Consider the following 27,566-nt stretch of genomic DNA (forward strand, 5'->3'; position numbering starts at 1 on the left):
GATTATAAATTTATGTTTACATAGCATAGAATTACTTGTAGTATTTTTTTCCCCGGCACTGTGCTCTGAATTCAAATCCCGTCAAGGCCACCTTTGCCTTTCATCTCTCCGAGATCAATAATTAAAATGTCGCTCAAAAACTGGGAACGGTTTCTCCTTAGTGGACACGTTGAAAAATAAACAATATTGATTTTTTTTTAAATCAATATAAGTAATAAAAGAATGGAAAAGTGTTATGCCCATTAGAAATTATTAAACTGTTATTTAATCGCAGCTGCGATCGACATTTTTTCTACAGTATTTTCTTTATGGAGCACTGTATTAAGGTATACGTTATTTCTAAAAGCGAAGAGTAATGAGCCGTTACCATGACAACAGAGGAGCACAACAAGAAACAAGGGAGACAAGTGTTATACTGTTTCATGATTTCTGCTTAGGTTTAGATATTAATTAAACAGACAAATGTTGATATCCTGTTCTAATCTATTCGCTAAAAGGATTTTATTTGTAAAATCCTTTTAGTGAATTTGAGAAAAACTACCGAAAGTACTCTTTGACTTGCCGTAAAGTTAGACATTTCATTTCTATTTCCTTATATTTTATTTATTTAGCATACCAGGTAGGTTTTCGGGACTTACACCAGGACAGAGGATAGGAATTAGCAGAGTTATTGAGAGCGAGATATATAAACTAACGACTCTTTAAATCGAGCATCAACATTTTATTTAACGATGCCATTGTCATTCTTCACTAAAAGTTTTGTTTCTAAGAATACAGCGAAGGCTGACAATGGGGTAAGGTCATCTCGACGGAAAAGGCGCTTAATCTCCAGATCTCAGGTAAATAAGCAACCAGTTTATTTTCTTAACTTCTGTTTCTTCATCACCACTATCAACCTCAACCTAAATATGTTTCTTTAGATGTCTTACTCATTTTTAATTTGTATCAATTAGTCCTGGGTAAGGTGAACGTATCTAGTTTTTCCATACTCTTCTCGGAGATGATGGGGATGTTAAATGAGTGAAGTCAGAAAAATTTGAAGCTAATATCATCGATAGATTAACGGATTCGTTATAACTATTTCCATTTACGGCTATTTAAATTCGAGTTCGAATTTTCCCAAGGTTAACTTTGTTGTCTTGGGTCAATAAAATTGATACCAGTTAACTACACAGTTACAAATCCCCAAATGTGTGGTCTTGTACCCAAGTTAGACTGTTAGAGATCAATAATTTTGAATTACTGATGGTCTGAGGAAAATGAACTAAAATAGAAACTCATCTTAAATAATGTTCTGACAAAGAAATATTATAAAAGTATTTTATGCAGTTAATATCGAAACAAAAACGTAAAGAAAACGAAGTTATTTTTTAGCTTAACATATTTTTCTAAACAGTTTTATATTCATGGTTAGAATTTTTTTTTTTTTTTTTTTTTTGCTTGTTTTCATTTTATCTTCAAATTTAGATGTTAACATGAGTTTTTAAGTCATTCTGTGTTTATACCTAAAATACTTAAATGCGTGGAGGCGCAATGGCCCAGTGGTTAGGGCAGCGGACTCGCGGTTTCGATTCCCAGACCGGGCGTCGTGAGTGTTTATTGAGCGAAAACACCTAAAGCTCCACGAGGCTCCGGCAGGGGATGGTGGCAAACCCTGCTGTACTCTTCCACCACAACTTTCTCTCACTCTTACTTCCTGCTTCTGTTGTGCCTGTAATTCAAAGGGTCAGCCTTGTCACACTGTGTCACGCTGAATATCCCCGTGAACTACGTGTCTGTGGAGTGCTCAGCAACTTGCACGTTAATTTCACGAGCAGGCTGTTCCGTTAATCGGATCAACTGGAGTGCCAGCAACAAAATACTTAAATGCAATTGCCAATATAACCCGTCGTTAAAATGTATTCTAAAAATGCTTTCCGGCATTTGTTCCGAGTTCTCTATATCATGAGCTCAAATCTCGCCAAGGTAAACTTTGACTTTCATCTTTCTCCGATGAGTTGTAATGCACCTGAGCACTGTATACGATAAGCTTATGTTACTCTTGAGCTAAATTCCCGCCGTCAACTTTGCTCTTCAACCTTTCGGAGTCGATAAAATAAGTATCAGTTAAGCTATAGGATCGATGTAATCGACTAACCCTCTCCCTCTAAAATTGCGTGACTCGTACCGGCGAGCCGGAAGAAACGTTTGCACGCCGGACAAAATGCTTCACAGCATTTCTTCCAGTTTTACCTTATGAGTTCAAATTCCGGCGAGGTTGTTTTTGCCTTTCGGGATGGATAAACTAAGTACCGATCATAGTTTTGTTGCCACGTTGCGTCTCCACCGTTCGAGCCCATCGGACGGCTTTAGTTCCCTCATGTATTAGCGCACGGGCCTTAGCTCTGACAACACAACCTTTGTGTTTCGCCTCAAAGAAATGGTCAAGAGCCATTCTCGCCGCTAACACTAATCGCCTTTTCTAGTTTACGCACTAGTTCTCTCTCTAATTTATTACTTTCCATTAATAACTCTTAGCTAAACTCTATCGATTCTGCACTAATCGCCCTCTTCGGGGCTATCCGACACCGGTTGTTGACGATTTCCCCCGTTATCTGCCACTTAACTAGTTCGCTAATCTGGTCCCTGTAGTCCTTGCGTGCCGGAAAGGACGTGTTGAACTTCCAGTAACCGGATCCCTGTCTACGCGCCTTATCTAAATCGACTGTGCTGATCACAAATTTGTGGTCTGTGTAACCGACCAATTTGAATCGTGGTCACCTATGCTATCCTTATCCACTGACCTAACAAATACTCTATCTAGATACGATCTGGATGACCCAATGTGATTGCTCTATGCCCACACTGGCACATCAGGGAAATCCAACTGATACCTGTCAGAGAGCAGGAAGTTTCTGAGCAGGTTTTCGAGGCTTTTACACCCACTTCTTCTATGTACAAGACCCATACAGTCCTTCTGCACGTCCAAAATACTATTCCAGCCCCCCACTTGTACTAAAGTACGAGACGTTCCCAGGAATGTTTCTAGATGCCTGAAGAAATCTGGCCTCTCAGCCCCTGTCGGAGCATACACGGCCACCAATCTAAAGGTTCCACCTTCACCGCCATTCACATCTAGGACTGCCAACCTATCGTCCGGTTCCATGAAGATTGCCCTTACTTTGAGACCTAAAGATTTTCAGAATAACACTGCTACACTGCTACCCGCTCCCAACAGACCATAAGACGAGAATACCTCGTAGTCTTCGAAAATGGATGCAAGAGCATGTTTCCCGGCAATTCTCGTCTCATTAATAGCTGTCACATCTAAATTTAGGGACCTGAGATCGTTGAGCAGGTAACCCTCCTTCGAAATTGAACCCATGCCCCGAACATTATTTACACAGGCAGCTCTAAGTGTAGTCATTTAACTTAGAGGGTAAAAATGGAGTTACATACCTTGGTCTTCAGGGATGACTGTTGACATAGTCTTCTTTTTGATCGAGGGAGGAGTGGGGAGGGTTTTTCTAGGAGGTTTTTTTTTTGCGGGGGTGGGTAGTACTTACTAAACCCTCGAATGTCCTTGGGAATTTCTGTTTCAAATCCAGATACATATCCGTATCTGTTCAGATTAACATCCTGTCCGGTGGAATTTTCGGGAGGAGTTCCGCAAAACCTTCTCCACTTGTTGCAATGTTTTTGTTAATAATTATTGGGTTGGCAACTAAGTTCCCGCCATTCTTTTTAATTTTGGAATTTACTGCGTTTTTAAATTTTAGAATCTATTTTTTTCGAGAATTCTAGTTTTGAATCATTTTGGATTTTTTTTTTTTTTTCTAGTTAATTTTAGTTAATTTTTGTTTATTTTCAGATCATTAAAATGGTATGTCAAGTGTAGCAAACTCATAAGAGGCTGAGAGAGAACATAGGTTCGTTTGCCCGAACAGGAGAAATTGTTGATTTCTCATTGGTTAAAAATCACTGCCCATATACGAATTCTAAACTTTCGTTAAAAAAATCTTTCACGAAGTACGGTTCTTAGAATTCGTGTATGAGCAGTTATAAAAACCCTGATTTTTGGGGAATTATTCAGTGATCGTTGATTGTCACTCAAATCCACGATACCCACTCTCCAGTGATCGTTGGTTTTCACTCAAATCCACGACACTCACTCTTTTGAGTATTGGCTAATCTTTATGTCATGTTTATTACTCAAATCCAACAAGATTGAATTGTTGTGAACGTTAGTACAGATTTTAAGTTATAATAATTACGACAAAATGTTAACTTTCCATTAATACTTATATACGTAAATAAACTAATGTAGAAATTATTTTCTTTTACTTCACGTTCTTTCAACTTGTTAAATTTATTTCTGTATTTATGAAACTGTCTACTTTTTTTATGTAACGGTTAAAAGAATACGAATCCATATCTTCAACATACATGCACGCATAAAACGCACGTTCAGCGTCTTGATGTGTATAATTCATTATAACATTTACGCAGCCTGAATTAAGAGTTATGCATGGTGATAAATACTTATAATTAAGTTATAAGTGACGAGTTTACCATCATAGCTTCTTACTTAAGATATAATAATATTTATTATATCTTACAAACCAAAAGCATTGTAAATAAGATACAGTACTCACCTCCGTCCGTCACACAAGTTAAAGAAAAACGAGCATTTTTAACACCTCCTTCGTTTTGCTTTTAATCAAGGTTCTAAGGCCGTAAAAGCTGCTCATGACATTTGTGCTGTGTATGGGGAGAGTGCCATTGCTGAAAGAACCGCTCGTGATTGGTATGCCAAGTTCAAAAATGGAAGTGTTTACCTCATAGACGCACCTCGTTCTGGCCGTCCAGTTGAGTTCGATGAAGAGCGATTAAACCAAATTTTGCACAAAAATTTTCGTGAAACGACAAGGGAACTGGCAGAGAAAATGGAATGCTCTCACACTACTATAGAAAAGCATCTTCAGTCGATGGGAAAGGTTCAGAATTATGGAGCATGGGTTCCGCATGCTTTAAGTGACAACAAAAAATCAACGAACCACAATCTCCGCTGGTTTGCTTGCTCGTCACCGCTCAACTCATGGACATAAGCAACGATTTCTTCACCGAATCGTTACTGGCGACGAAAAATGGTGCCTGTACATCAATATGAAGCAGCGTAAGGAATGGCTTAGCCGCTGTAAACAAGCGACATCACGCGTGAAACAAGACCTTCATCCGCGTAAAACTATGTTGTGCGCAAAGTGGGACTGGGAAGGGATTATCCATTACGAATTGCTTGAACGGAACCAAACGGTCAACGCGGAACTCTATGTTCAACAGATGGAACGACTCAACATGGCTATTCAAGAGAAAAGACCTAATCGGCAGCATGGAGTTCTTCTGCTACACGACGACATCCGCCCTCATATCGCCAATATGACCAAGGAAGCCATTCAAACGCATGGCTGGGAAGTGCTGCCACACCCGCCGTACTCTCCTGATTTGGCACCAACGGATTTCCACTTCTTTCGATCTCTTTCAAATGCTATGCGCGGAGTTTCGTTCAATACTGATGCAGAATTGAGAGCTTGGTTGGATCAATTTTTCGAGTCGAAATCAGGTGATTTCTACCCACGAGATATTGAAAATCTTGTTGAACGTTGGGAAGAAGTCGTAAACAATAAGGGTGAATACATTATTGATTAATTAGTTGTTATTTTTTATTAAATTCAATGTTGCTCTTCTAAACAACAGTGAAAGACTTACCCGAGAGTGAAACTTGTCTTGTAATGAAGATGTTGATGTTGATTTGTTTTTAAATTGTAGTGACAGATTTTGTTTTTTACCGTCATGTCATAGGGCCTTCAGTTTGGGCCAGTCTCTGTTTCATATTCAGTTTTTCTCTTATCTTAATATATAAATCTGAAGTTGTGTGTTTGTGTGAAGCCTTTTTGAATGTTTATAGAAATCCACATTTTCCACTTTTTCGTAAATTTTTTTACATCAATGGAATTTTCTCGATGTGAACTTTCCAGTGCAGTAATTAGATTTTTAAAATTCCGTTTACTTTGTGTGATTTAAGGGAGATTTGGCTGTTGTTTCTAGCAACTTTTATATTTCATCCCTTCTACCTGGAACGTCATTCTTACACACGCGCTCAACATAAAAATATAGAGAGTAAGAGTTAAAGAGGGAGAGGGAGAGAGAGAGAGAAAGTGATACATACAACGTCATAGATTAAACTTTCATCTCAGTGTTCTTTACCTATTTTTCATAACATAGATACGTAAAAACACACACAACCACACATACTTGACCTGTGACAACAACATACACATTGCTCTCAATCTCTATTCATTTCTCCCCCTCTTCCTCTCTCGCTCTCTGTGCAAGTAAACACAATCATTCACATCGTGGTATATTTACAAAACATTGATGGCATAACTACAGAGTTGTACCCACCAACTTTGGAAGGTCATAACTTTCATTAAAATGAATATTTTTTTATGAAATTTTCTATGCATATATTATTTATTATGTAGATTCCAAATATACAAAAATTTTCGGTGAAAGTGTTTTGGAAGGGGGTTGGGTACAATATTCGGAAATTCCACTTAAATTCCTCTTAACTTCCAGGAAAATGAATATTTTTTCATGAAATTTTGTACAAATGTACCTTGATGTATGTACATTTCAAGCATGTAGGAATTTTGAAGGAAACAACTGCAGGTTATTTTTGAGAATTGTTCCCCACTCGGTGGTGTTTCGGAGCAAGTCGTCCATATTTGTTTCATTTTTCTCTATTATGTGCTTATGTGCATCCTTAGATTTCTAATGAAGTAATAGGCAGTGAAGAGAAGCAGTCATAAGAAAACTTTTAACTATCCCTATTCCTTTCTCTCCCCCTCTCTACCTCTTCCTCTCTCGCTCTCTCAAAAGCATACACGTGCAAGTACACAATCATTCAGTAAAATATAACTCATGTTCGTCAATGTTTTGTAAATTTACCACGATTTTCACCAGGGTGTTAGGGTTAGGGTTTTAGGGTCAGGGTTAGGGTTTAGGATTAATGTTACGGTTACGGTTTTTAGGGTCAGGGTTAGGTTTAGGGTTAGTGTTAGGATTAGGGTTGGGTAATCGTGCGGGTGTTAATCTGAAAAATTACAGATATGTGAAAAGTACCGACACTGCCATCTATTATAACTTTTGTTGTTCTGTTTAATATATACATAGATTATGCCTCCAAAGAAGAGAGTTTGCTGGGGAAAGACAGCAACCTGTTTAAAATGACAGCAACAGACTGCAATAATGCACCACATTCCAGAAGCTATTTTGAACATAATGCAAAATGGTGCATCAACATCTTCTGCCCAATCTGATAGAATTCTGGCAAAACTGTGTAGCAACAGATCGCCAGCAATTGCTTCATCAGAAATTGCCGTCCTAGCTCCTGCTATGTATAATCAGGGCAGCGCAAAAAGTTGTTTTGCACAAGCATTTCTATAGCCAATTACACGGATGAAATTTACGTATGCTTAATAATTTTACGCAAAACAGCCTTCAGACTTTCCCTATTAATTTCATCGTCTTTTGATTTATGAACATATTTACATCATAAGGGTTTTTTTCGTTGTAAGGCTTTCTTTTTTAGTTGATTTTCAGCTAGCAAGACTTATCGTAGATGGCATAATAAGTCACACCCGGACAAGGTCGGGTTATACTGCTAGTCTCCGATAAAGGCCTTGTGGTGTGACGTCAGTGAGGACTTTGCTTTTGCGAGACCTGAGTCGGAGGAAGGAGGCAGATTCGAGGAAATAGTTTTGTTCCCACCTTGAGGAGTTGGTAGTAGCGGTGGAGAACTTCGTGCTTTCTCCATTGCAGGGAAATAGGCTTTGGGGTGATTCAAATTCCCACATACAAAACACTTCTGTTTTTTTACTTTCTATAGAAACTGGCGTCTGTTCACATTCCTCGAAACAGAAAAAATTGGGAATGTGATTTATTTCCTTTGGAGAAACTAGTAACTGGAATTTCATAAGAGTTCCAGTTTTGTTGTGTTGTGGGGTGGACTTCACCTCTAAATTTCCCTATGCTCCACCAGAATGGCTAAAACCCTCGCCGGATTACGGTGAACCGGCACGTTCTTGACTCCAATTCGAGTCAACCTTTTACCCATGTAATGGGGAATCATTACAAAAGCCTGGGACGTGCAAGTTATAGTAGCCATTCTTCTGGCTTCTTGCTCACTGCTGCATATAGCAGCTACCATCCCATACTGTTTACCTTTCTATATGTGTAGCACTGAGAGCCACACATCTTCGAGGCATTTTTCGGAAATTTAAGTTTCCTCTTCTTGCGAGAAACATTTATAAACAATTGTTCGTCTTTTTGTTTCGTATTCAGTTTTTCTTTTTATCTCTGATAAAAGCCTTTTTGTTCGTTTTTTTTTCTCCTCCTCACTAAGGCACACAACATCTGGCTTCATAATGTTACTCTTGTATTTCAGTGCCTTATTCTTCAAGTCATCTACTGAAAAAGTAGTCCATTGCTAACGGCTTTAGAAAAAGAATTAACTTTGTTGAGGTTCATTAAGTTATTATTGCTGCTACTGCTGTTGTTGTCGTTGTTGTCTTCGGTGTTGTTGTTTTCCGCACAGTTACCACTCTTGTTGTTTTCAATCTTCTTCAAGTTACTTTTCTTGTTTTCGGTCTTGTTCATCTTGTTGCTGATGTTGTTGATACAGTTACTGTTATTGTTGTTGTTTCTGCTGTTTGTGCTGGAGGTGGTGCTGCTGCTGTTGTTCACTTTGTTGCTGCTGTAGTCCTCGTCGTCATTATCGTTGCTGCTAGTACTTTCTGTACTTGTTACTGGCATCACAGCAATAAAAGGAAATTATATTTCTCTTTGGCGAGAAATGAACTTCACCTTCGGCTGTGTTTATGTTCGAAGTTACGACTGAGTCAACAGAACGCTGCTCTCGGTCAATTATTATTATTTTTCGTAATCCGACATTTTTTAAAATAGCTAAAAGGGAATCAAATCTTGTCTTCTGAAAAATGCAAAGAATGCAAAACAATTATTATACCCTCGAAAAGGGGGTGCAATTACACAAAATGTTACCACCACGGTCCAGACAATGCAAGCTGTGGTGTGATGGAGGAAAAAGACAACAAGAAGCAAAAGGACAGAATGAAACGTTGGACCTTACCTTGTCGACCGCAGCGGAGTACACAATCTCTCCTGATCATTAAATAATATTTTGAATGAACGGGCTGTAACCAGCCTAAATGCTTGATTAAACACTTACAAATTACGGAGCTCCAACTTGTATGACATCACAGGCTGACGGCCATAATAATAATAATAATAATCTAAATAATATAAGAGAGTATTGTAGTTCGCTTGAAACATTGTGTATTGTTTGTAAAGAATAAAAAGTTTTGAATGGTACTACAATGCACTATAATACAAAAAATGGACTATATACCTGTTGTAATTTAGTTATCTATAGTCCAATGATATTTCGGAATACAAATCCTTCTTCAGTTCTTCTTAGATGGAGTCTAAGACATATTACAGTCTTCTGAACAGAGTCATCATTAGATGGCTTCACAGTGAAAACGGCACCATCTAAAATGGTAACCCCGATGTGTAACATGCACCACTACCAGCTAAAATTGTAACCCCAATGTTCTACACGACAATTCCTTCTAATGATATGATAACAGAAATTTCTGACCTGTGGATACGTATTCCTTTTTCTCCTTCTCGAGTTCGTCTACATGACCAAACCGCCATTCATTGCATAAGGATATACTACTGATGTCTCTCTTGTTATATTGTCTTCTCTACCAAAAAGTTTTGGCAACATTTTCAAGCAGTAACTGCATATCAGTTTACCCTCATGTTGTAACTGAAATTACAACATAGTCCTTCTAAGACAGCTTCTCAGGAGAATTTTCTTCTTTTTTTACATGCAAGCGGTATATTTAATAGCAAATTTTATCCAGAATTCACATGGATAACAATTTTTCCTACTTGCCGGATTATCCATGTGTTGGCCATTGTTTTGTTCTTCATCTTTTGGCAAGGACTTCTCCCATTTCATCCTCTGCTGAAAAAATTCCTTGTTCGATGCTCGTCTGTCTTCTTTCAACTATGGTGTTTGACTGCTATTTCTAATGGCGTTTCTTTCAATCAGTTTGTTCTTCGTGACGTTCGATTTCCTATTATCATCTAAAGATGAGTCATTTTCCTTTGCCTCAATTTCATGGTGATGCTAAGATGTGGTTTTCACAATTGGAATTGTTTTCCATTTCCTCTAATATTCAGTTGGCTCAGAGCAAACTCCACATTGCACTTACAGGCATTCCTTCTCCTCTCGCACTTTCAGTACATGATATGATAACAGAAACTCCATTGGACATGACGTATGAATCCTTCAAAACTGAGGTTCTCAGACATAACTTTCCTTCAGATGAAAGTAAATTTCACACACTCTTGCATGATGAGCATCTCAGGGACCAAATCCCCACTGAGTTTTTGTGACAGACCCGGGAATTGACTGATAGTTCATATGAAGGGCAATCATTCATTAGACAGTTATTTTTCTCAAGGATGCTCTCTAATGTCCAATCGATTTTAGTTCCCATGATGGAACATACAGCCCTTGAACAACTTGCCACCTCTACAGACAGGATTATAGAATTCTCTGGCACACCATTATCACCGATAACGTCGTCGCTTCTTCGCCTTTCTCGTGAGCTTGCACTTCTTCTTCTACTCCAGATGACACACAATCCTCCAAAACCTTACAGGCCATTAGAGAACTGACCTGTCAGGTTTCATACATGTGCAGGAACCGTTCTTCTTCATGGAACTATTCTGCAGAGAGAACCAGACATTGTTCCTTCTCGCATGGATGCGCGCTTCTTGCTCCACCAATTTTCTGGTACCATAGGAAATTCAAGAACTAGGCCAAAAAGTGTACACAGCCCTGCTCTTACTCTTCTCAGGGAAACTAGGCTGGGAGGCACTGGGCACGTCAGTTGTTTCCCCCACTGATTCACCTTACCGTGCATTTTTTATCCGAGATGCTATTTCTTCAAAGTCCTTTATGGTGGACATGGGAGCCAGCGTCAGCGTCTGGCCCCGAAGGTTTACTTCCACCAATCCTGGTCTTTCCGACATATCTCTCTATGTGGTGAATCACTCCGCTATTAAAACCTACGGACAAATGTCTCTTACCCTGGATTTATCACTCCGTAAGGATTTCAAGTGGATCTTTGTCATTGCTGACCTGCCACCAATGCTTCCTCACAACCAGTCTATTTCCTCTACAGTACTTCCGGATATTTCTACTTGGACTCACATGTTTGTAAAAAATGATGCCATCAAGGGACTGTTCACACCTCCCTACACTGGTCCCTATCATGTTCTTAGAAGCACACTGAAACTGTTCACTATGAACATTCATGGGAAAAAAGAGACTGTCTCTGTCGACAGAGTAAAAAAAAACCTTTTCCAAAACATTCATATCATTTGCTGACACACCCATCATTCTACAAACACTGCCACATCCACCCCTACAAGCATCACTTCCACTCACCAAAAAACCAACTACACAAATGCATTCTTCACCCGACAGGACATGTTCTGCCAGATCAGTTCATTGGCCGAAGAAATTGTCTCAGACTATTTACATTTCTTAACTTTGCCTCGCCAGTGACTGTTCCAGAGAATAGACTTATCTTGTTATAGACACCGCATTCATATTTTCTGTTTCTGTACCATTGTACATATATACTTTGTTCTATTTGATTGGATACCTTTCTTTGCTGAACATTTTCCTTGTACATACTTGCATTGTATTTTTCAATTGTTCTGCCTTAATTCGGATTCTGTGTATTACACATTTTGTTCTCTACAAGATTAGATATTTTTCTGCATGTTTCCTCAAAATTTGTACTCTTGCATTGTTCATACAACTGTTTTACCATGGTTCATTCTTCTGTGCCCTTCTATCGCACACGTACTTCGCCTATCTTACTTTTGTTTGACTGGTTGGTGCAGTTATCTCCCTTGACAGCGGCTGCCTAAATTAGCTGGTCACAAGAGGGTACACTCAGCACTAAGGTTCGGACACTAAACCACTTCCTCTTTCACGTCAAGACGCCAGACCGTGAAGACATGACCTAGCTGGCTCTTGTATGCATGCAGACAGCTAGCAGACATGAGGTAGTAGACAAAAGATGAACATGGCCCTTCACTTATGAACTCTTTCTATTATCATTCAATTTGTATATATTTGAGATCGAGAGTAAAGTATTTAAAGTTACAGCTTTGTTCTATGAATTCATTGTATCGTGTTTCTTTATCGAATGACATATTACAGCCTTCTGAACAGAGTCATCATTAGATGGCTTCACAGTGAGAGTGGCACCATCTAAACCCTGTATATACACACTTAATACTCTATGTATGAGAGTTAGCTGAAAAGTTTATAGGCTGACCAAGCTACTCTCATGGAATGAGGCCAAATAAGGTTTATTTTTCAACATAGTCCCCATTGTGGCCCACACACTTCTTCCATTGGTGTTGCAGTGATACCATTGATTCATCCTGTTGGTCAAAAAAAGTCATCATCACTGCAATACTAGTTCTCAGCCAAGTGTTTGTTCATGTTGGGGAACAGATGATTGTCAAATGGGGCAAAATCAAGAAAATAGGGAGGGTAATCAATCAGTTCAAAGTCACAGTCATGCACAACAACTTTGAACCCAAGGACTTGTGTGCTGGAACATTGTCCTGGTGAGATAAGACTCCTGTTGTTAGTTTTCATGGGCGTTTGGTCTTGATAGCCTTTCATAAAAGCCTCAACAAATTGGAATAGTACTCGCCATTGATGGTGTGGCCCTTTTAAAGGTAGTTAATAAACACAATGCCTTTTGCATCTCAAAAAACTGAGACCATCACCATTCCTAGCAAATGAAACGACTTAAGCCTTCTTTGGAGCAGGTGAGGAAGGTGTTTCCACTGCATGAATTGTCTCTTTGTCCTGGATTAAAGTGGTGGCCCCAACAATCGTCCTGGCTCAGGAAACGTTCAAGAAAACCAGCTGGTGTGATCAGCCTGGTGTGCTTTAGATAAAGTATCAGAAATTTTCGTCATGGCAAATTCATTGTGCAGAATATTCTCAACTCTCTCATGGGATATGCTAATAGCATTGGCTATTTGATTTATAGTCAGTCGCCTGTCATCCATCACCTTGTGGTGAACACAATCGATATTTTCCTTGGTAGTGGAAGTTGCAGGACGTCCAGACCTAAATTCAGCTGTGCATTTTGCACTGGTGATGAAGCCGGAGTGTCATCTAATATAGCAACGATGTCAGCATGAATCTCCTTGGGGACCAAACCCTTTTTCTGAAGGTACTTGATAACACCACAATGCCTAAGTTCGTCCATTTTCAAGAGAAGTCACTTCTAGTTAGTTTTGAAGACTTCTTTGAACAGTTAGATGTCAGTTTACTTGAGAAGAAACAATGCAGTTACTAATAAGCAGACTGAAATTAAAGCATGTGAGATTTCACAGCTCCAGTATCACTCCTTCATAGTCTGCCTATGAACTTTTCAGCCCACCCTCATATTATACACACTTTTTAATAGGTTTTATTATACTAATATCATTTATTATATACATCCTTATTTTAATCATCATTTTGGTGAAAATGTATGTATAATACTTGGAGTTTTACAGTAATTAAAATGACGTTTGCAGTTGATGATAGAGAGATATCAAGATTTAATGACTCATCTAAATGAGATCTAATCGAGGAAGAGGGGAGACAACTCCTGAATTTAAATTAGATTTAAAATGTGAAATAAAAATACAGACATACCTCAACTTACACCATAGCTAGAAAACCAAGTTATGGCAGGGTCACGTACTTTTCAGAAAGATTGTTTAGAAATAAGCTTTCATGTCTAAGCTGTATTTGAATTCTTGAGTCAGTATTTCTATAAGTAAGTTAGTTTAGATCTAATTAGTTTAGGTCTCAATTCTAACAGTGCGATATCTTTCTGTCCTTTTTTTTTTCTTCCAGAGCAATATCACCCCCAGCGACATTCAAAGTTGGCTGTCAGTAAGTATTTTATATATTAAATTTAAATTGAAGCAGTATGAAAAGAAAGATATTTTATATTTGTAAATTTCTTTCAAATTAAAATCTTCAATAAACAATTACTGTTCTCAGTTGACTTGTAATCACTCACAATTGGTTTTCCATAGTTTCTGTTTATTTTATTTACTTGTAATCACTACAATGATTTTGACACAATTGGTTTTCCATAGTTTCTGTTTATCTTATTTACCCCTGTTATATCCACACGCACACACACACACACATACTCATTTAACTACAGAAAAGTTTATGACATATAACTGGATATAAATTTGTGCAAAAAGATGAATTGATCCACCAAAGTCAGCTCAATGCTTTCCATTGGTTAAAACTGATTAATCAGCTTGGCTCAGCAAATTGTTGGTGAACTCCTCCCTAGAGCCTAATGTCTGTTATCAAAGGAAGGTCATTTCTAAAACTTTATCAGCAAGTATCTGGTTGCATTGGCTAGCAGTTGGATTAACCAATCTGTTTTATTTTATTAAGCATCATAGACAGGGGTATGGCTGTGTGGTTAAGAAGCTTCTCTGCAACCACGTGGTTATCCCACTGAGCAACATGCTAGGCAAGTGTCTTCTATCTTCTGCTATAGCCCCAGGCAAACCAATATCTTGTGAGTGAATTTGGTAGATGGAAACTCAGTGTGTGTGTGTGTCTGTGTCTGTATCTGTGTGTGTGTGTGTATTCTAAGCAACCATTATGATGAAATGTACGTAGGAACTAATAATATAAACTTGTGTTTATCATAATTTCTCATATATATATATATATATATATATATATATCCCTTTCTTCTTAGCTCTCCTGTGTGACCCTTCTGTCCAGCATTCGCCATGATAGATCGCTAACCACTACACATTTTTTTCTCTCCTTGATTCTTTCTGTGTTCCTTTCTGTGGAAGAGCGTAGGCTCGAAACATTGAAGACTTTTTCACTTCCCGAGCGTTATACTAATACATCTGTTTGTTTTCTACACCACCTGTCTTTGTCTTTTGTTTTTTTTGTGAATTCTCCCTATATATATATATATATATATATATATATATATATATATATATATATATATGGGCACAGGTGTGACTGTATGGTAAGAAGCTTGCTTCACAATCACCTGGTTCTGCATAATATACAATAGCTCAGGTATAGTATTGACAAATTTAATACAAGGTAATGAAACACTGCATTAAATTTAAGATTAAAATTGCACATTGGCTAGGGTTATATTTGTTAATATGACTTATTTGGAAATAAATTTTTTAAATGTTTTTTTTTTTTAACTTTTTAAAAATTCTTTTACCTTCCAGAATATTGAACCAAAAATTCCAAGTCAAGGATATTTTCAGGACACTGATGATAAATCGTATCCTTTTTCAAGGGTCAAATTCAAGCAGTCACTGGCCCAGATGACTTTGGACCAGTTACGACACCATGATGAAGCTCAAAAAGAAGGTTCTTGTCTCACTTCTCTCTCTCTTTTTCTCTCTCTCTGCTCCTTCTCTTCTGCTCTTCCCCCCTCCTCTCTCTGTATATATATATATATATATATATATATATATATATAAGAAAGAGAGATGACAAAAGAATAAATGATTATCTTATGAATTTCATTAACTTACAGTTGTTTCTGTTATAAAATGCAGTGCACTCATAGTTGAGTGCCTGAATAATACCTTATAGTTTCATTGGAGTCTCAAACATGAAGGCTCTGATAAAGCTACAAGGTGTTATTCAGGCACCCAACTATGAGTCCACTGCATTTTATAGTAGAAACAGCTGTAAGTTAATGAAGTTCCTAAGATGATCATTTATTTCTTCGTCATCTCTCTTATTACTTGTTCTCTATTCAGCTAACATTTTGTTCTGAAACATATATATATTGAGTTCTACACTAGGTTATTAATATCACAATGCCTAAGCAAAATATTAAAACCCAATATATATATATATATGTGGGGTGGAGGGATACCCTGGCACTTAACCATCTCTCTCCTGCTCTCTCTTATACTTTTGTTGTTTCCTACTCTCTCTCTCTTTCCCTTCCTCTTCCCTCTAGCTGGGTAGCCATGTATCTCCTCTCTAGCAGCACACCTATTTCTGCCCTCATTCTTGATCACTCTCTCTGTCTACTTCTCTTGCTTTTCCTATGACTAGGTAACCAAGTATCTCCTTTACATCAGCATACCTGCTTCTCTCTCTCTCTCTCTCTCTCTCTCTCTCTCTCTCTCTCTCTCTCTCTCTCTCTCTCTCTCTCTCTCTCTCCACGTACCTTCTCTATAGCAAGACACCTATTTCTCTGTCACACTCTAACCTTTCATCGTCTGATACCAGATCACTTCCTCCAGTGCCCCCTCAATTATGGCAAGACGCTGTACTTCTTTGGGCAGAGCTTTTATGACTGGATGCCCTTCCTAACACCAGCCACTCTGCAGATTGGACTCAGTGCTTTTTGCGTGGCACTAGCACAGATGAGGTCAATTTTGGCATGGTTTTTACAGTTGGATGCCCTTCCAAATGTCAACCACTTTACAGTGTGGACTGGATGCGTTTTACATGGCACTGGCACCAGCAGGGTCACCAAGTAACTTGCAAGACAAGGAATTATGAGAGGGGCAGGGACATTGGAGGAGGGAACTTGTGTCAGATGATGAACGGTTAGAGTGTGACAGAGAAACAGAGAGGCAGAAATAGGTGTCTTGCTATAGAGGAGGTACATGGTTAGAGAGAGAGAGAGTTACAAGAAAGTGGACAGAAACAGGTGTGCTGATGTAAAAGAGATACTTGGTTACCTTGCTAGAGGAAAAAGTAAGAGGAGTGAGAGAATTATCAAGAATGAGAGCAGAAAGAGGTGTGTCACTGTAGAGGAGATACATGGCTACCCGGCCAAGGGAAGAGCAAGGGAAAGAGAGGGAGAGAGAGTGGGAAACAGCAAGAGGGCAAGAGAGAGCAGGAGACAGATGGTGGTGAAGTGCCAGGGTATATTCACAAGTAACAAGGATCAGAGCATCGATGTGATGGTAGAGTAAGGTAGAGAGAGATAAATGGTGGCAATTGCCAGGGCATGCCCTCAAGGTACAGGGGTCATAACATATGCAGTCAAGTATTGTCAAGAAGGTGCAAGTAGGGAGTAGGGATTGCAGTGAAACCTGGGTATAAAAATGGGGTGGGGGAAAGTAACAATACAGTAAGCAGGGCAGTGAGGACGAGGAAGGGGAGTGGGAGACAATCATAGTGTATGAAGAAGAAATGTGAGGAAAAGAGAACGATGCAGTTTAGAAGAGGGGCTGGGTGTATGAAAAGTTTATTGTTACATGTGGGTGGGACACAATGCTTCTAGCACTCAGTTTCACTGACATGAGCAGATCTTCTGTAGAACCTCGTATTGCCAAACATCTCTGTTCATTGTCATTTCCTCCATGAACCCTAACATCCTGAGATTGGTCCTCACCACTTCATCCTATGTCTTCCTGGGTCTCCCTCTTCCACAGGTACCATCCACTTTCAGTGATAGGCACTTCTATATACAGTTGTCTTCACTCATACGCATCACATATCTAAACCAACACATTCTCCTCTCCTGCATGTTACATTTAATTCCTCTTATGCATAATTTTTCTCTCAACACAGTTGCGCTTTGTCAGTCATGCACACTCATGTTGCAAATCCAATGGAGCATACTACCTTCATTCCTCTCCTGTCTATGCATGTCCTCCACATTCAAAGACCATGTCTCACCATCATGGAATACAGCCTTTGTAAACAAGCATCATACAATCTACCTTTCACTCTGAGAGAGAGTCCGTTTGTTGCCAACAGCCGTAGTAGCCCTCTGAACTTCCTCCATCCTATTCTTATTTTAGAAACAATACTTTCAGAGCATCCACCACTGTTACTAATTTGGTCACCTAAGTAGCAGAATCAATCAATCCATCCATCCACACACCCACCCATCCATCCATTCACTCATTCATTCATTAGTGAAGATACATGGTCGAGTGGTTAGGGTGTTTGGGTTTATAATGTCATGATTTCAATTCCTGTACCAGGCAGTGTGTTGTGTTCTTGAGCAAGGCAATATATTTCATGTTACACAAATCTGCCAGTGTTGTGTTGATGTAGTCTTCTTCCCCTTCAGCTGCACTGCTGGGTCAAGAGGATGTCTATGTCTGCTCATCACTATATAAGCACCTAAAAAAATTAGTGAAAGCATCGTACCATCTTCCAGGTCATACTTGCTTGTGTGAGAGGGCTAAGTTTTAGATTTTTGTATTAGTGAAGAAAACATTATAAATTTTTAATTAGTATATTTGTTTAATTGATTGTGTTTTGTTATCATCTTCATCATCATCATCATTTAACATCTGTTATCCATGCTGGCATGGGTTGGATGGGTTGACCAGGGCTGGCAAGCTGGAAGGCTGCACAAGACTCCACTCTGATTTGGCATGGTTTCTACAGTTGGATGCCCTTCCTAACGCCAACCACTACGAGAGTGTAATGGGTGCTTTTACATGCCACCAGCATAGGTGCCATTTGTATGACACCAGTATTGACTGCAATTTTACTTGGCTTGACGGGTCTTCTCAAGCATGACATAATGCCAATGGTCTCAGTTATTTCCCCCATGACGTCCAACACTTGAAAGGAGATTTTCATGTGCCACCAACATCAGCCACTTTGTCTCCATGAGGCCCAACATTTGAAAGGTGCTTTTTATGTGCCACCAGCGCAGATGTCAGTTATGTGACACCAGCACCAGCTACGTCTATGATTTCACTTGGCTTGATGGGTCTTCTCAAGCACAGAATATCGCCAAAGGTCTTGGTCACTACTCATTACCTCTGTGAGGCCCAAAGTTCAAAGATCATGCTTCACAACCTCGTCCCATGTCTTCCTGCATCTATCTCTACCACAGGTTCCCTCCACAGTTAGAGATCAGCACTTCTTTACACAACTGTCCTTGTCCATATGCATCACATATGATGCCTCTTATGCCCAACTTTTCTCTCAGGATGCTTACACTCTGTCAGACACACACACTGATATTGCACATCTAGCGAAACATACTGGCTTCATTTCTTTCAAGCCTATGCATGTCCTCAGCTATCACAGCCCATTTTGCACTGCTGTGTAGCATAGCTATTCGCACACAGTCATCATACAATCTGCTTTTTACTCTGAGGGAGAGTCCTTTTGTAGCCAGCAGAAGTAGGAGCTTTCTGAATTTTGCCCAGCCTAATCTTATACTCACAGCTTGGAGTATCCACCTCCACTACTAACTTGGTCACTTATATAATGGAAACTATCTACTACTTCTAGATTACCCACTGGCAGTTGATGGAGTCTATTTTCTGTACATTTTGTGTTTTTTGTACCTGTGCATCTTCCACACAAAAAATTTTTTTTCCCTGTTAACCTTCCTTTGATGCTGCTGCACCTCTTATGTGTCTATAGCTTACACCGGGTACATCTTATGGAGTTTCTACCTATGCCTTTTTTTACAGATCAAGCAGGGATTGAAGGGATTTGTGATTTGTCTGTCTTCCTACTTATTAAGACTTTGGTTTTTGCTAGATTAACTCTAAGGTGCTTCAATTCTAGACCTTGCTTGCATACCTGAAACTTCTTTAGTTCTGGTAGTGATTCAGCTATAAGATCAAGGTCATCAGCATAGAGGAGCTCCCAGGGGTAGCCTGTCTTAAATTCCTCTGTTATTACCTGGAGGACTATGATGAACAAGAGGGGGCTGAAGACTGATCCTTGGCGAACCCTTACTTGTACCCTAAATTCTTCGCTATACTTGTTGCCAACTCTCACCTTACTGGTAGTGTCCCTGCACATAGCTTGTACAGCTCTCACCAACTATTCCTCTATCCCTAGTTACCACATTGACCACCAGATAAGGGATCAGGGGATCCTGCTAAAGGCTTTCTCCAAATCAACAAAAGCCAAGTACAGAGGTTTATATTTGGCTATGTATTTCTCCAGCAGCTGCCTTACCAGAAATATTGCATCAGTGGTGCTTCTCCCTGGCACAAAACCAAATTGCACCTCATCTAAAATAACTCTCTCCCTAATTAGTTGGGCTATGACCCTCTCCATAACTTTCATCACCTGATCCAACAATTTGATACCTCTGTAATTATTTCTATCTCAAGCATCACCATTACCTTTGTTGACTATCGTGCTGCTACACAAGTCATTGGGTATGACTCCTTCATGAACCACCTGATTTACAATATGGGTGATTAGACCATAACCCACACCGCCAGATATTTTAAGCATCTCAGTGGTGATTTCTAATGGACTGGGGGCTTTCTCTGTCCACATATCCTTAATTGCTTTATCTACCAAGGTTCTGTTGATTCGGATAGCTGGTCCCTCAATTGGGTCAACATTTGGCAGACTCTCTTCCTCTCGTTCATTCTCCATGTTCAGCAGTCTTTCATAATGGCATTTCCAAGTCTCTTTCTTTGCAGACTCATTAAATGCAAGTTTACCATCATCCATGTGGACACATTTCTCTCTTATGGCATCACAATTCTCTCTCACACACTCTCTTGCAATTTGAAACACTTCAAGTCTTTGGTCCTCACATCACTGAACATAGGCAAACTTCTTTACTGCTTCTCCCTTGGCTAGAAATATCTGTCTCCTAGCTTCCCTTCTGGCTATCTGTGGTTGTTTTTTAAAAGTGTAATTGCTATTGTATATTGCAGCTGAAGATTTACTGAATGACTGGGTCCAGAAAAGCCTTTATGACTCTAATTTGGCTGACAAGGACAACCTATATGTCGTAGATAATAAGGAACTGGAAGAGGTACCGTGTAAAGATTACTTGGATTACGGTAATGATCATTGTTCATTTTTCTATGTACTTCATTTCTACTTAATTTATTTTATATATTTATTTTACAGCTCTTCTCTATCACCCTACATATAAAGCGAAATAGTATTTGACTCTTTCCACAACAAAAGTGTTTTTCCCCCTCTTTCAAATATCCATTTCCTCATGTGCTGATCTCTTCAGCAGCACTGTTCTGTCTTCACTCTCATATGTAACTGAGATATGGGCTTCTAGGAAGACAGAAGATCAATTAGTGGCTATGACACGGAGAGCTATAGGAAAATCCATGCTAGGAATATCATTGCAGAAATATATCCAAAATGAGTTTATTCAAGGATAGACTGGAGTGAATGATGTTATTGTGAAATACTGAAAGCAAACGGTCCCCGGACTGGACTTGTCACAAGGCTCACAAACATTATCATCATCATTGTCCTCATCATTATTTTATGTTTACTTTGCAATGCTGATAGATTATCACAATTCTAGTGTGTTCTTATTTGGGGTTTGTGTCCTCAGTGGATCAGAGGACCACATCTCACTTCTACATTCCATTTATGGCACGGCTTCTACTGCTGGATGCCCTTCCTAATACATATCACTTTACAGAGTGTACTGGATGAATTTTATCCTAGCACCAACACCATACCCAGCAGCCCTAGGCTGAGCAAAACCTTATGAGTAGATTTGGGAGATGGAAACTGAAAGAAGCATGACCTAGTAAGAGTGTTGCTCTCATGAATGATCACTAGATTGTGAGTTTGATTCCCAGATTGGGCAGCATGTGTTTTTCAGCAAAACACTTCATTTCATGTTTCTCTAGTGGGTCAGAAAGTGTCAGTATCATTGGCGCATTGGCTTTGTAGGTATACCTTCTAGTTTTCTACATTCTGAGTTCAAATTTCAACTGTCTGGAGAAGGCAATGGGAAATCACTCCAGTATTCATCCCAAGTCTAATCCTGGATGGTTGTAGTCCCAGTAATGTACTTAATGGTAGCAGGAGAGAGTATGGTCCCACCCAGGTCACATAGAGAGTACTGAAGAAGGTTAACATGCATAGGACCTGCCCAAGTGCAGACCATCACTGAACTGATATATATAGGAGAGTATTGTAGTTCACTTGAAGCATTGTGTATTGTTTGTGAAATATAACATGTCTTGAATGGCACAACAATACAGAGTATTATAATTTAATTATTCATAGTCTGATATAATATTTTGGAATATAAAAATTCCTTCAGATATCGCTAGGAATTGATCGAATTGCTACTATAATTGCTGCAGTGGTCTAATGAAGCTCCGTCCAGAATTCCTCATGAGAAGTGCGTGAGGGCAGCCATGTCTCAAGCACATGTGTGTTGGCACATCCGCAGCGCTGCTTCTAAGTTATGCATTATACGTGCAGTTATTATAGTCCACTCTGTATTGTTGTGCCAGTTATTATAGTCCACTCTACAATGTTGTGCCATTCAAGGCAGGTTGTATTTCATATATATACTCTTTACTCTTTTACTCTTTTACTTGTTTCAGTCATTTGACTGCAGCCATGCTGGAGCACCGCGTTTAGTCGAGCAAATCGACCCCAGGACTTATTCTTTGGAAGCTTAGTACTTATTCTATCGGCCTCTTTTGCTGAACCGCTAAGTTACGGGGACGTAAACACACCACCATCAGTTGTCAAGCGATGTTGGGGGACAAGCACAGACACACAAACGCACACACACACATACATATATATATATATATATATATATATATATATATATATATATATATATATATATATACAATATATACAATGGGCTTCTTTCAGTTTCCGTCTACCAAATTCACTCACAAGGCTTTGGTCGACCCGAGGCTATAGTAGAAGACACTTGCCCAAGGTGCCACGCAGTGGGACTGAACCCGGAACCATGTAGCTGGTAAGCAAGCTACTTACCACACAGCCACTCCTGCGCCTATATATATATATATATATCATCATCATCATCATCTTCCATTCATGCATGGGTAGGGCAGTTCACAGGAGCTGGCCAAGTAGAAAATCTACCCTATGCTACTGATTCTGTTTTGGCAGGGTTTTTATGGTTGGATGCCCTTCCTAATATCAACCACACAGCAGGGTGAACTCAGTGCTATTTATGTGGCATTAGCACAGGCGAGGTTAGTTTTGGCATGACTTTTACAGCTGGATGCCCTTCCAAATGCCAACCACTTTACAGTGTGGACTAGATGCTTTTTATGTGGCACCAGCACTGGTAGGGTTACCACGTAACTTGCAAGACAAGAAATTATGAGAGGGGTAGGGGCATTTGAGGCGAGGAACTCTTGTCAGAGGATGAAAGGCTAGAGAGTGACAAAAAGATAGAGAGGCAGAAACAGGTATATTACTATAATGGAGGGTGCATTGGACAAGGTGATCCAGTATCAGATGATGAAAGGTTAGAATGTGTCAGAGAAGTGTGTGTGTGTGTGCTTCTATATATATATGTATGTATGCATGTGTATGTTTTTGTTTTCTTCGTGTTTGCTGGTTTATATACAAAAGCTTCTTGACCATGTCATTGGCTTGCAGTCCACTATCAAAGGATATCCAGACTTCCTGACATGTTTTGACAAGTTACACAAAAGGTTCTTAAAAAAGCATTGTTTGTTTCCAGTTCCAAGCATAAAACACATCCAGGCTGTTAGGTGTTCAACAGACTGGGGTATTATTATGTCATCTGGAGATGTGGGGGTTGGCTACAAGAAGGGCTAAGAAAATCTACCTCAACGTTCTAAACAATCTACCTGCTCCATGCAAGCATGGAAAAGTAGATGTTAAAGTGACAATGGTGATAATAATATATACGTGTATGTGTGTGTGTGTGTGTGTGTACAGGGGTTGGACAAAATAATGGGAACACCTAGCATCACAGCATCATAATTTTGAAATATCTATAAAACTGTCAAAAGCTTGTTTATTTTTATGTTTTTTGATTTATTATTAGTGTTGCTTAATATGTTTTGCTAAAATTGCTGTTTCTTTTCAGATATCATCAGAAAAAGGTAATTAAAATTCATTAAAATGACAGAGCTATCAGACTTTCAAAGAGGTCCAATTGTTGGTGCTCGTATGGCAGGCGCTAGCATAATGAAAACAGCCAAATATTTTTGGTGTATCAAGAAGGACTGTCTCAAAAGTAATGACAGCCTTTGAGAAAGAGGGAAAAACCTCCTCGTCAAAACAAAACTCTGGAAGAAAACCAAAACTTTCAGATAGGGACCGTCTGACTGTTACGCAAATTGTTAGAAAGGATCACAAAAGTACAGCTTCCAAAATTACTGCAGAGCATAATGACCACCTCAAGAACACAGTTTCCACAAAAACTGTTCGCCAGGAGCTGCACAAAGCTGCATTTCACAGGAGAGCTGCAATCAGAAAACCACTACTTTCAAAAACAAATGTTGCAAAGCATTTAGAGTAGAGTAAAAACCTATAGAATTGGTCCCTAGAACAGTGGAAGAATGTTATTTTCTCGGACAAGTCATCCTTTACCTTATTTCCGACCACTGGAGACAGCCAAAAGAAGCATTTGACTCAGACTACCTTCTTCTAACTGTTAAACATGGAGGAGGATCTGTGATGATCTGGGGGGGGCTATATCTTGGAAATCTGCTGGCCCAATGGTTTCCATTCATGGCAGAATTAGTAAAGACTATTTAAGCATTTTATCTGATCAAATTCATCCTATGGTTGTGGAACTGTTTCTGGAGGGAAACGCAATATTTCAGGATGATAATGCACTAATTCACACAGTTAAAGTTTTTACTGAATGGCACAAGGAACATTCTAGTGAAGTTGAACATCATATCTGGCTACCACATTCTCCAGATCTCAATATTATTGAACATTTATGGTGCATTTTAGAAAAACAAGTAAGGAGTCGATATCCTCCACCATCATCACTACAAGAACTGGAGACTGTTTCAGTTGAAGAATGGTCAAAAATTCCTTTGGAAACAATTCAAACTTTGTACGAGTCCATACTTTGTAGAATTCAAGCTACCCCATATTAAAATAAATTTGTTTGAAATGTTAAGGTGTTTCCTTTATTTTGTCCAATCCCTGTATGTATATATTAACTTTGAGAAGAGTAACTTGGTAACCAGCTGCTCTGTTCTCTGGCTAATCAATCAATCAAATGAAGGATCAATTGAATGTACATACCACAATCTGCAGCAGTTGCATTTGTGCTAGACTGTTTGTAACACATGTAACCTACATAAATTATTTATAATGCATCTTCATTATTTGTGTGTGTGTGTGTAGGTGATAGGAAACTCAAAGAGAGAGGGACAGTATTTTCAAATACCTTTCTAGGTATCCATAGCTAATCTTTATTGCAATTGTACTGACTTCATACTTTTCCATGGTGTAAATATATAAATATTTTTTGTTGTGTCTTTCAGAAACAGACTCACATTTGGATTTCAATGAAGATGAAGCACTGGAAACTGTGTTGCAAAATATGCTTAAGAAAGAGTTGGTCCCTAAAAGGATTTTCTCTAATTTAGGATTAGATAATTCGAAACAACAACATGACCCTTCTGTGAAAATGGAACTGAGGCGGCAACAGGTTTGTAATTATGACAGTTTTATTCTAAAAATAAAACGAAGTAAGAAGTGTATGTGATAAGCTTTTACCATTAATGAGTGTTATGTAAGTTTGTAGTGTTCCAAACTTATTTAATCCAAAGAAAGTGTATTTAGTTATAATTTCTATGTGAATATATCTTCAATGATCACAAATCTCCAATGGTTTACTGGACATTACTTAGGTTACATGAACTGACCACTATGATACATAAAATTGATCTGGCCTGACTGAAATAATTTTGGTTTGTCTTTATCAGTAAAGTTCTGTGTAGATGTGAGGTAATAGTCAAATATTTCTAGCTGTGGGCTATGTACATCAAAATATATATATATATAGCTGTGTAGTTGTGTGATGTGGATATCAGAATGTATATACTTGTGTGTGATGTATATGTGTTATGTGTGTGTGTGTGTATATATATATATATATATATATATATATATATATATATATCATAAATATACAGGGATTAGCATGAGTTGCTTCTCCAACATACTGAGAATTTAGAAATAGCAGTCAAAGAACTACTGATTCCAAACTACAAATTTTTTCTCTAACGGATGGCGATATTTATGGCACACACAGAACAAAAACAGAAGAGAAAAGCAAAAACAAGAGCGGAATAGAGTAACTTCATACTCTTAACCGTGAAACGTCGTATCCAATTAACTAAAGGCAGGTTTGTTTTTGCTTTTCTCTTCTGTTTTTGTTCTGTGTGTGCCATAAATATCGCCATCCGTTAGAGAAAAATTTGTAGTTTGGAATCAGTAGTTCTTTGACTGCTATTTCTAAATTCTCAGTATGTCGGAGAAGCAACTCATGCTAATCCCTGTATATTTATGATTATAAATGGTTTTACCGATAAAGGTTTTTTATACTGAACTACTTGGCTAAATTGTTAATTATTAATTTTATTACTAATTGACGATTCCCTGCCCTATATCTATATATATATATATATATATATATATATATATATGTATGTATGTATGAATCGAAGGACCTTAGAGTCAACCTAGCTAAAACCAAAGTCTTAATAAGTAGGAAGGCAGACAAACCACAAATCCCTTCAGGTTGATGGCCCTGCTTGATCTGTAGAAAAGGCGTAGGTAGAAACTCCATAAGATGTACCCAGTGTACACATAAGAAGTGCAGTCATATCAAAGGAAGGCTAACTGGGAAGATAGTTTTTGTATGTGGCAAATGCTCAGGAGCCATAAATACTGAAAATGTGCAGAGAACAGCTTCTGTTACATTCCAGAGAGAAAAACTACAAGTAGTTGATAGTTTCCATTACCTAGGTGACCAAGTCAGTAGTGGGGGTGGATGCTCTGAGAGTGTAGCTGCTAGAATAAGAATAGCCTGGGCAAAGTTCAGAGAGCTCCTACTTCTGCTGGTGACAAAGGGCCTCTCGCTCAGAGTAAAAGGTAGACTGTGTGACACATGTGTATGAACAGCCATGCTACATGGCAGTGAAACATGGGCCATGACTGCTGAGGACATGCGTAAGCTTGCAAGGAATGAAGCCAGTATGGTCTGCTGGATGTGTAATATCAGTGTGCATACATGACAGAGTGTAAGTACCTTGAGAGAAAAGTTGGACTTAAGAAGCATCAGATGTGGTGTGCAAGAGAGATGACTGTACTGGTATGGTCATGTGTTGCGAATGGATGAGGACAGCTGTGTGAAAAAGTGTCACACCCTAGCAGTTGAGGGAACCTGTGGAAGAGGTAGACCCATGAAGACCTAGGATGAGGTGGTGAAGCATGACCTTCGAATGCTGGGCCTCACCGAGGCAATGACTAGTGACCAAGACCTTTGGAGATATGCTGTGCTTGAGAAGACTCAACAAGCCAAGTGAGACCATAACCTGTGGCCTATGCCAGTGGTGTATAGTGAGCCCACTTATGAGTACCCTTC

General features: G+C 38.9%; 1 protein-coding gene across 1 annotated transcript in view; it reads left to right on the top strand.

Moving 5' to 3' along the window:
- The first annotated feature begins 435 nt into the window (after positions 1-435).
- The window catches only part of LOC106884299 (uncharacterized), a 77,872-nt gene continuing 50,741 nt past the window's right edge, over positions 436-27,566 (top strand). The window contains exons 1-5 of the mRNA XM_089353094.1: positions 436-839; positions 14,084-14,122; positions 15,466-15,610; positions 20,878-21,006; positions 25,459-25,625. Of these exons, the coding sequence (XP_089209220.1) occupies positions 732-839; positions 14,084-14,122; positions 15,466-15,610; positions 20,878-21,006; positions 25,459-25,625 (588 nt within the window). The 5' untranslated portion in view covers positions 436-731. The remainder of the gene's footprint in view (positions 840-14,083; positions 14,123-15,465; positions 15,611-20,877; positions 21,007-25,458; positions 25,626-27,566) is intronic.

This window comes from Octopus bimaculoides, chromosome 5, assembly GCF_046866305.1.
Source record: "Octopus bimaculoides isolate indiv1 chromosome 5, ASM4686630v1, whole genome shotgun sequence".
NCBI classification, from domain to species: Eukaryota; Metazoa; Mollusca; class Cephalopoda; order Octopoda; family Octopodidae; genus Octopus; species Octopus bimaculoides.